A 10,496-nucleotide genomic window follows, 5' to 3' on the forward strand; every position below is an offset into this window, starting at 1 on the left:
GTTGCTCCTTTTAAAGGTCAATTGGAGAGTTCATATTAGATACCTCTAGTAATTACATCTGTGCAGAACTATGGGTAATTGTGTCCTGCCTAATTTACAGCAGCAAAATATCTGACAATGCCTTGTAATTGGAAGTTCTAACCTTCAGGTGTTTTCTGGGAAGGATGCTGGTTCTATGCCTAATCTGCCTGTAGAAGGAGACAATAGTTTTGTTGTGAAATGCCTTGAAGTTGGCACTTGTGTGTTAGTTCACACAGTCCTTGGTGATGATGGGGTTGATGCAATGCCTGATGTGGATATACATTCACACGGTGTTCCCAGGGAACCTGTGCTTGGAATGTGAGATGGGCAACAGTCTACAGGCTGAGTAGGAAGTGCAAAGTATCCCAGTTTGCATGTTAGCACTTCAAAGCTGCATTGCCAGTTGATTGATAAAACACGAAGGAATTGGAGCCATTAAAGATCCACATAATAATTAATTTTTATGCTTTTCTCATGGTCTCCCCTCCATTTTGCACTGATGGTTAATTTCAGTCAAGAACAGCTGCAGAGGAGGAAAGGACATTTCTTATCTACCTGCTATTGTCATCACAACTGCTCATCCTTGTTTAGATCCAGGAAGGATAAATACAGCATCTACATTCATTATTGTGACCAAAGCACGGAGATCTTGCTTGAGTGTCTTTGGCAATGCAGATCAAGCTGGATGGACCTACAGATCCAGGCTCTAAGGCTCTTTGTAACATCTCTGCTGCCTTGATTTGTAGATCAAAGCTGCTGTTCACTCCTGGGATCAAAGCCAGTGTTTAACCTCTGGAATCTCATAACCTGAACAACCTTCCATTACAATTTCAAATCATCTTAGTTGTCAGATTCTCTCAGTTTTCACAGTCCTGTTAAATGGACTGGACAAACAGTTATTAAGCCTTACATACAAAGTACATTTCTTTAAGTGTGTTAATGTCAAAGCATGTTCTGTGTGGTTGAATCTTCCTAGGTTTGCAGAACTCCAGACATTTACTGCATTAGACTTCAGGCCTCTAGAAGATGAGAAGTGTGATGTTGTTATTGAAAAGCCAACCTACTTCATGAAATTAGATGCAGGTAATTAATGTCTTTTAGTTTATTTCTTTTATCCTGCAGTACTCCAGTAAAAAAAGCCCAAATCCAACTTGCCCCTCTACATTCTGTCTTTGTGAATTTTTCATTCCTTTTTTTTTTTCCTGTGGTTCCAGTGATGAACTTGGAAACTTAAATTTGGAAATCTTGCATTTTCCCACAGATAAAAAAAGTAATAAAAAAATAATCCTGCAACTTGTCTTGCACAGTCATTCCCTTGACTGTGTTCTGACAGTCTTTGACACTGTGCCAAAGGCTGTTCTGTACAGTCTCTGGCTCTGTTTCTGCATGACAAGTTTCATACCATGAAACACAAAGTGTGGGTGTCTGTGTCTGGTGTGTTCACTAACAGGGTTCTGTGTGTATTGGATGATGGGGCAGAGGAAATGGCATTCCAAGAGGGGCAGCAGCTAAGCACCTTTAGGAATCACTAGTGATATCTGACAGTTTTTGAACTTCACTGGTGGTTTTGTTTGTGCAGCACAATTTGCAGACAGATGTTAATGGCAGAGGGTGTTCAGGATGTAGACACACAAACCAGCTGCTGTGGGGGAAGCTGTGGTTTGAACAGGAGAGTTGTCTGCTGTGTTCTGACTCTGTGGCACATGACAACTTTAACCTGAATTACCCCTCTTCCCCTTCAGGCCACTGTCTTACACTTTAAGCAGGGAACTGCACAATGTAACCTCCTTTGTTTCATGGTAGATTTTTGTGTGCCATGGCATGAACTTAAGAAACCAAGAATGAACAAGAATGCTCGGAGAAAACCTGAGGAATTACTTGGGCTTTGGCTTGTGTGCAAGTGCAAGTTTTGTCTTGCAGTCCTGCAGACAGAGCTTTCCTTAGCCCTCCTAAAGTAGAGCCAAAATCAGTGCCCAAGGCCAGTTTTTGTGTTTCCTGTATGTCTAATTGGCTAGTGTTAATGCAGGAGTTCCTTTCATGTCCTTGCAGCTGCAGCTGTAATGAAAAATACCACATGAAACTTACCTTTTTCTTACGCTTTCTTTCGGCCACTCTTCTAATTTCTGTGTACTTTTAAAAAACATATTTTACTTTACATTTCTTACCTTGATTCCTTACCTTCAAAGGTTTACTTTTTTAGGGTATGTTTGTAGCAAATCAGTCAGAAGAAAGGGAAAACTGACATAAAGTGCAGGATACTACTCAGGAATAATGCCTGAACCAGTAAAAGTGGAGTGAGTAATGCAGTGTTTTGCTCACAATTCTTTCCTTCTCAGGTGTTAATATGTACCATCACTTCTGTGATTTCGTCAACCTTTACATAACGCAGCATATCAATAATTCCTTCAGTACTGATGTCAACATAGTCATGTGGGACACTGTAAGTCTGCTCTGCTTTTAACATGTTTGTAATGGGTTGTATTTCTGCTTTATAGAGACTCTGAAGCTTTTAGTAGCCAATCCTCAGCTCTTGTGGGCTTAGCCACATGGAACTGATACATTTTTGGATCCTGTTAATACAGGTGCATGAACAATAGTTGGGGAACAGATTTTCTGCCATAAACCATGTGCTGTTTGAATGCTATTCTAGCTCAGCTTTTGCTGGTACATAGTTAAGCCTTTGCTTGGTGTGACCTCAAAACCAACATGGTCAGTATTTCTAACTTGTAGCACTTGAACATTTCATGCTGTTTTCTGTAGGCTTTTTTCTCTCAGAATATTGAAGTAGATTTACTCAACTGTTTCTGTATTCAAAAGGAAATGCAGTCTTGCATCTTTCTAAATCAATAATGTGCAGCCTGTAATAAAGAAAACAACTGAATTAAATCCTTATGTATATATCAAAACAGGGTCTAATATTTAATTTCTTTAGTCTTCTTGCAGTTGTTTCTCTCAATCACCTCTCAGATTGCTACATATAAAACAGTGAGGCTGTTTCTGCTGAGTTGAAACCATGACTGTGTTCAGGAGTAATATTAGTTTTGCTGGACAATAGTTTAAATTGTGTAGGAGAGTGTTAAACTAACTAACCAACAACAGGGCAGTGTGTAATATGCCAGATAATGGTCAGGTCCAGAAATAACACAGTTCTGGACTATGATACTGTCCCACACCTGTTTTGTGCTCATAAAGTGCTGGGGTTTATTTCTGTGTGTTTACTGCCAGGACAGCTAACATTCAATAGCGAATTTCAAGTATCTTCTGTTTGCTATTCAATAAGACACCTCTTTGGCTAGAAGAGACCCTTTTTTCTAGTTCTATTGCATTTTTAAAGCTAAAGTGCCATCTGCCTGATAAGCAGGCTCTCTAGATGTGACACAGGGACCAGTTCATCCAGCTCTGTTGGCTTTCTGAAAAGCTCAGATGTCAGGCAGCATTGTAAATTCCTTTGGAAAGCACCTCTTTGTCTTACATCCCATTGTTGAATCAAATAACTCTTTCAAATGTGCCATTCAAAGTCAGTACTTGTCACAGTAGTATTTAAAGTCAGCCTTATCTGCTCAGGCTGCTGAGTTCATTGCTGTGTACAACCAGGTGATGGCACCAGCCAACTGCTGATGGACCTTCTGTGCTGATCGAAAGGTGGACTTGAGCTTATTACTCATTCTCTTCTTTTTATCCCCTTGATATAATTAGATTTGGCCATACTTCCTAGCTACTGTTCTTATTAAACAGTAATGCCCTTAGATGTAGGTTAAACAAAGCAGAAAATGAGTAGGAATTCCACTGGGTGTTGGTTTGCAGACTCTCTGCCAAAGCAGGGAAGCAATGTTTGTAAAGCACTTCTAAGGAGAGCAGGGGGGTTAGAAAGTGGTATTTTCATCAGTTCTCTACTTCTAATCTGGAAGAGCAGTTCTTGTAATGCAGATGGCCAGAAAGCAGTTTGGCTTGTAAAATTCATTAAAACCTAACGACAGAGGAAGGGGAAGGAATCACCTCTTCAACTGAAGGAAATCTGATGCCCTTTAGATTCTTTTACATTTCACTAGGTATCTGCTCTCCTCTGTGATCATCTGTAGGCTTATTTTCAAACGTCTTGCTGAGAATGTTCCCACATAACTTTCCAAGCAGCCTGAACCAGCCCCAGAGTTGAAAGGAAGCTTTAAGTGAAAATGTGCACCAGGGCTACCCAGGGCACATTGAACTGCGTTCAAAGAGCAAGAGGTGGTGACTCAGCTCTCGGATGTGTAGGAAATGCGACAGATTTAGAAGGCAAGAGCCCCTGCTGCTAGGCTAATGCTGTAGGGAGTAGATGATTCTTTAAAGGTTCCACAGAGCATTGCTGCAAAGGGGAAAGTTTTTTACTGCCCTGTATAGAAACTTCTTGCTAGTTTGTCAAAGTAACCCAAAACATAATTTTCTGGCTGTTTCTTCCATCAAATCAAATTTGTGATACATGTGCAATATGCAAGTGACAAACCCAAACCAGAGGCAAATGCAAAACAGGTTTGTGACTTTTCACCTCCAACCTTACTGCTGCACTTGAATTCCCAGGTGGATTTTCAGTCTCAAGAGTCAAGGTTTGTGTTTTCTGCCATCCTTGTGTTTCTGTTACTTCAAATTTAGCTTGTGCTTTGTTTTCTCTGGGAAAAGCAGTAAGTGCTTCTCACTGCTAACTCAGAAATTCTAATCTTCTAGTGAAGAACTTGTCTAGATGGCTAATATATAGAAGTTTTAATTAAAAGTTAACTACCTGACAGGTAATTTGAGTTACCTGCCACTGTAAATGCAGAGCTCAGTGTTCTGTAGTGTCTGTACTAGACTGTCTGGAGTCCCACAGTGGTGATGCACATATTAACTGTGTTTTAAAACCGACATGCAGAACTTATAAGTCATGAGGGGAGGTTTTTATATATCATTTATGTAATCATCATGCCCTTGTGTTTTTTGCTTCCCTCCTAGAGCTCATATGGCTATGGTGACCTGTTCAGTGAGACATGGAAGGCATTTACTGACCATGAAATAATACACTTGAAAACCTTTGACTCTAAAAGGGTATGGAATTTTATATTTTGTTTTAATTCATAGCCACTAGGGAGCAACTGTGACAACTTCTCAAGCTGCTTGCAGTTATGGGTGTTCAGAGGAAAGCAATAATCCTTTCCATGCATGTTTAATTTGTGTAGTGTGAGTATTCTGCCTTATAAATAAGAGACAGTTCTAACCACATTCTGTGTTGTGTCTATCCTTTATATAGATGGACCCAACTTTTGTGTCCTGGGAGGTGGTATTTATGTGTGGGTTTTCTTTCTGCAGGACCCACGACTGTAGTTAAGGGTTATCAAATGGTACTGTCTTTCTATGTCTTCTGATTTCTCCTGAGGTGTTTCTCTTCCACTGTACCTGCTGGTGTATCTGTTGCTTATCATTAAAAATTTGCTACTCACACTAAAAATGTAACCATTCATTCAGAGCTTATTTAAACCTCTTAAATCCATTTTTAAGTTCACTAACTGGTTTTCTATTTAGTTCATGTTTGTTCTGTTTCAGGGTGGGGTTTTTCTCCTCCTTCCACTCTTGCATCTGTAGCATCCCAAGCAGAGCTCTTTTGGGATCAGGATTGTCTTTGTTCTGTTGATTTGCACAGTCAAGGAAGTGAGGATGTTCTTAACAGGAGCAGTAATTGCTAGCTCATTATGAGCAGTGGCCCCAGTGAATGAGCATGGGGAAGGTAGCAGTGTGGTGTAACTCCTTGTGATGTTCTCTTGCAGGTGTGCTTTAAAGAAGCAATTTTCTCCCTACTGCCTCGGATGAGATATGGCTTGTTCTATAACACACCACTGGTGAGCCCCTTTTATCCAGCCACTGTGTTAACTAGGTGTGTGTGTGACAGTATGGAGTCTGAGCTGATGAATCCCTGCAGTATCTAGCTGAGTTATCATGAAATGTACCACAGTGAAGCACCAACTCCAAATGAAATGAGCTGCCCTAAAGATGAGGATTTTGAAGTTACTTTAACTGGTTGTGAGCAGTGTCCTATGTCACAGCCAGGAGGTGCATATTATTCCTCTTGAATGGCTGAGTACTGTGAACTTACTGGTATTTCTGCAGAGCACAAGAGCTTGAACACAGCCAGACTTTCCCAAGAGTATTAGCTCATGAATTCAGGTTCTAGCACTAGACACTTATATTTCTTTCTGACTGCAAGTGGCACTTGTGTTGCAGTGAATAGTGATGTGTTTAACAGAGTGCAATGATACTGGGCTTTTGTTCCACAAGAATGGCAAAAAACTGATCACAAACTGAGGTTTTCTGAGCAAAGTAACTTTGTGTATTAACAATTGCTGTTTTAATTTCAGATCTCTGGCTGCCATGGTACAGGGCTGTTCAGAGCATTTGCTCAGCATGTGCTACACAGATTAAACATTACACAAGAAGGACCCAAGGTAGGATAACTGAATAATGAACTTGTAATATAGAGCTGATGGCTCTTAGCACAGAAACAGCATTAACAAACTGAACCCAGTGGGGAATGAGGGTGTATTGTGCACTTTTTATCCTTTCCTTTGATGCTTGGGATTTTTTTACCAAGAAGTCAGACTGTTCTGTAAAGGCCTTCAGCAAACATTTGTGTATGTTAGTGAAAGACCCTTGTGTCTTACTTCCATAAGACAGACTTGAGAACATCCTCCTGCCAACCCCAAGGGTCTCATCTCTCTGTCCATTCTCTGTGCTCAAGGCCTTTGTGTCCTCCTAGTTCAGTAAGATACATGTTACATGGTCTCTTCTGGAGCATGTGTTGAGGTCCAGCAGAAAGGGATCCCACAGAGCAATGCAGTGAACTTGTCCTTTATCCATCCTCATAGGTACTGCTGAGCTTGGATCAGAGGAGGAACTGATGGAATCTGGTCCTTCCAATCCTTGCCCAGCACCATCTGTCTGGCCCTGGGTTTCTCTGCTGTCCACACTGGTGTTTTTTGCACGTTGCAGTGATGGACAAAGCAGTTCTGGGCTACTTGAAGTGTTTGCTAGAGAGTAACCTACGTATTACTGCTGAGGGACTCACGTTGAGAGCTCTGCACAGGCTTTAGTTATGCTTCTCCTGCTGACACTAATGGGAGTCATGCAGTTAAACCTCTTTATTTCACTTGGAACGCTTACCCCTGTGAGTCCAATTAATTAAAAGAGGTAAAAGGAGCAACTGTTACAGAAGTAAAATATTTTTTTCCAAGGATCTTGTGCGCAAGCCATCCTGAAAGCTGCTTTCCTGCTTTCAAAAACTGCCATATAATGTGGAATACAAAAGCTCTTTTGTACTGAATAAAATAAATCTTTCAGAAAATGTTTCATTCTTTGTTAATAGTCAGACTTGCCCAAAGTTTTTGACACTTTGAACCTGCTGGAAAATACGCCGTGAATTTTAAGGCGGTTACATCATCTATTTATTACATGGGGAAGGAACATATTTAGTTTCTCAAAGAATTGCCAAAAGTAAATATGGAAGTGTTTGGGATTGTTTGTTTGTGAGGTTTGTCTCTTAGCTAATCCACTGCTGCTTCTTTCTTTTCAGGATGGGAAAATTCGAGTCACCATCCTCGCTCGCAGCACAGATTACCGGAAAATATTAAACCAAAATGAGGTGTGGTCCTTTTTGGGTTTAAAACGGATTAAATTTTTCTTATTGGATTGATTTCTTTTTTTTTTCCCAGTTACAGCCAAGACATCTACTTGCTGACAAACCTTGGACAAATATGTCCAATGCTTATATTAATTTCTTCTAGTGGGTGTTCTAGCAGTCTCCACTGCTGCCCATCAGACACCAAACCTCACTGCCCTTTCTAAATATCGAATGGAAGACTCAGATGTAATACTAGAAGTGTTTCCTCTCAACAAACAGACCCTGCAGAGCTTCTGATAAAGCTAAACTGTTTTGCTTTCAGAAGATTTCTTTTATTTGTAGCATCCCCAGTGCTGAAGAACTCTAACAAAGCTCTCTGTAGTGCCTGCAGATTGAAATGCCTTTGTGTCCGAGTCTGTGCCCTCAGAACTTAATGAATTTGCTTATTGATTCATGTTTTTGAATCATGCAGCTCAGTGGACTTTTGGTGTAGCTTCTTTATGGGGTAAAATGATAATATTTAATGTTTTCCTACCCGTTTTCATTCTTACTGTTAGTGCCTGACAAAAATGAATTGGGTTTATTATCCCCTCCTTATGCAGGGAGAAACTGAGGCTCATGTGATGCAGTAGCTCTGTGGCAGAATGGACAGAGCACAGATGGCTTGATTTGTGCTTTATGTGCTGGGCTGTTCTCAGTTCATACCTCCACTGCTGCCTGTAGTGTGTGTTCTGGTAAAATGCCTGTGACAGAAAGGGAGAAGTTAATTTTATCTTTACCACCCTTGTGTAAAAGTAAATGCTTGGCTCTTTCTCCCTCTACTCCAACATGGATTGGAGTCTGACAAAAAGCCTTTTAGTTTTGAAGTCCAGGTCTAACCTGGTTTCACTTCTCATGTGAGTAAGAGTCTCACCTAGTAATGTATTTTTGAAAATCCTTCTAGCTACCAATTTGCTTCTTTAGATATTGAAATATCTTTTGTAAATCCAATCACGTCTCCCCACTATTCCTGGCAAAACTCCTCTGAGTATGAATGGGTTAGGATTGGGACCTGAAGCATGTAAAAGCCAAAAATAGCCTCTGAGTGCAGGTGATCTGAGTCTCCTTTTCAGGGATTACTCTGCCTGGAATAACATACATCTTAGGTGGGAAGGCCCAGAAGGAGGGGAACCACTCCAGCTTAGTATGTGCTGTCTCACTGTAATTCCCTGGTGGGAGGAGCAGTGTGTGAAATAGTCAGGAGTGCAAGGGAACAATTAACTGAAGGAGAACACCAAATCAGTGTCTTTTTATTTTTCTCCTCAGCTTGTGAATGCTTTGAAAACAGTGTCGACGTTGGAGGTCAAAGTGGTGGACTACAAATACAAGTACGTGAGTGGATGGAAGAAACTGGTGTGAGCTCATGCTGCTTGTGGCTGGTGAAAACTGCTTGCAGGCTGTGCTGTGTGTCCCCATGTCTTACCTGTGCAAAATCCAAGGGCTGGGAAAGAATAGTGTTACTGAGGGAGTGGTGGATGAGCTAGTCGAGCACTCCCATCCTACGATGCTCTGCGTAGGGGTGAATCTCCAGAGTGAGTAGGCTCAGGTTAAAGCTACTGTATGATGAGCAAGTTTTAACATCACTGTTTTTTCTGTTTCGTCCCCTCTCCTCAAAACAGCTGCATTCCCATCACCCTTTTGCATCTGCTAATGCTCTTCAGTACCTGTGGCTCAACAGGGATTTCTCTTGTATGATGCTTATGTCCTACTTTATAGAATCATAGCATGGCCTGGCTTGGAAGGGACCTTAAAGGTCATCTAATCCCAACCCCATGCCATGCACAGGGACAACTTCCTTTAGACCAGCTTGATCAAAGCTCCATCCAGCCTGACCTGGAACATTTCCAGGGATGTGATCATTAGTTTAGTAATGAATAATAGTTCAGCTTATTTGCTGCTCTGGTGGCCCCTGAAGATACCAGCTCAGGTCAGTTTGTGGTGCCAGGTGTAGTAGGCATTGTGGTAGTAAGGAATGGCTTGAAGGAAAAGTTCCCAAGGGGTGTATGACTGTGCCAAATGGCAGCAGCTCCATCTACTCAGTGGTGCTGGCCTGGGTCATGCAGGAAGAGTGAAAAACAAGCAGCAGTGAGAGCTGAGTGACCAAAACAGAGACAATGTGAGGAAGTCAATTTGTATACTTCTATATTACACTGAAAACAGTTTAGAAACAGTTTAGATCTTTTATGTTGGGTTTTTGATTTTTGTTTTGGGGGTTTTGTAATGGTTTTGGCTTTGCTTTTTTTTTTTTAAGGCAAGTAAAAAACCCCCAAACTACAAAAACTTAAAAAAATATTTTTGGAACAAATTCTTGTGAAGTTTTGGAATCTGTCTGCACTTCTCTTAATTCCATGCTGAGTTATTGCTGGCTGCAGCATTTGTGGTTCTTAGTATTGGGTCTTGAAAAATCAGTTCTCTCTTTCAGTATTTCCTTAAGCTAATTTTGTGCTTTCTCCATGTGTCTGATCCTTGCTGTGGTGAGTAGACAGACCTGCCACATCACCACTTTTGTTGTGTTGTCTGCAGGGAACTTGAATTTTCAGAGCAACTGAGAATTACCCAGAACTCTGATATATTCATTGGGATGCATGGAGCTGGACTGACCCATTTGCTCTTTCTACCAGACTGGGCTGTTGTTTTTGAGCTGTAAGTTTGTTTCTCTTTCTTTCCCCTCTATTATACAGACATCTGCTCATGTCTGTTCCTGTGTGTTAGTGAAGCCTCTCCCTTGCTAGTATTTGACCATGAATGTTTGTCTTGTATCCTCATCTTTGGCAACCTCTTCTGGGGATCAGAAGGGAGGAAGCTTTTGTTATCAAAT

The 10,496-nt window shown here is 41.0% G+C and overlaps 1 protein-coding gene across 1 annotated transcript in view; it reads left to right on the forward strand.

Moving 5' to 3' along the window:
• The window catches only part of EOGT (EGF domain-specific O-linked N-acetylglucosamine (GlcNAc) transferase), a gene marked incomplete at its 3' end in the record, with an annotated part of 12,710 nt that extends 2,389 nt beyond the window's left edge, over positions 1-10,321 (forward strand). The window contains exons 6-13 of the mRNA XM_009076202.1: positions 998-1,104; positions 2,358-2,461; positions 4,984-5,076; positions 5,793-5,864; positions 6,381-6,467; positions 7,592-7,660; positions 8,945-9,006; positions 10,202-10,321. Of these exons, the coding sequence (XP_009074450.1) occupies positions 998-1,104; positions 2,358-2,461; positions 4,984-5,076; positions 5,793-5,864; positions 6,381-6,467; positions 7,592-7,660; positions 8,945-9,006; positions 10,202-10,321 (714 nt within the window). The remainder of the gene's footprint in view (positions 1-997; positions 1,105-2,357; positions 2,462-4,983; positions 5,077-5,792; positions 5,865-6,380; positions 6,468-7,591; positions 7,661-8,944; positions 9,007-10,201) is intronic.
• Between the last annotated feature and the right edge of the window lie 175 nt (positions 10,322-10,496).

Source organism: Acanthisitta chloris, unplaced genomic scaffold, assembly GCF_000695815.1.
Source record: "Acanthisitta chloris isolate BGI_N310 unplaced genomic scaffold, ASM69581v1 scaffold15456, whole genome shotgun sequence".
NCBI classification, from domain to species: domain Eukaryota; kingdom Metazoa; phylum Chordata; class Aves; order Passeriformes; family Acanthisittidae; genus Acanthisitta; species Acanthisitta chloris.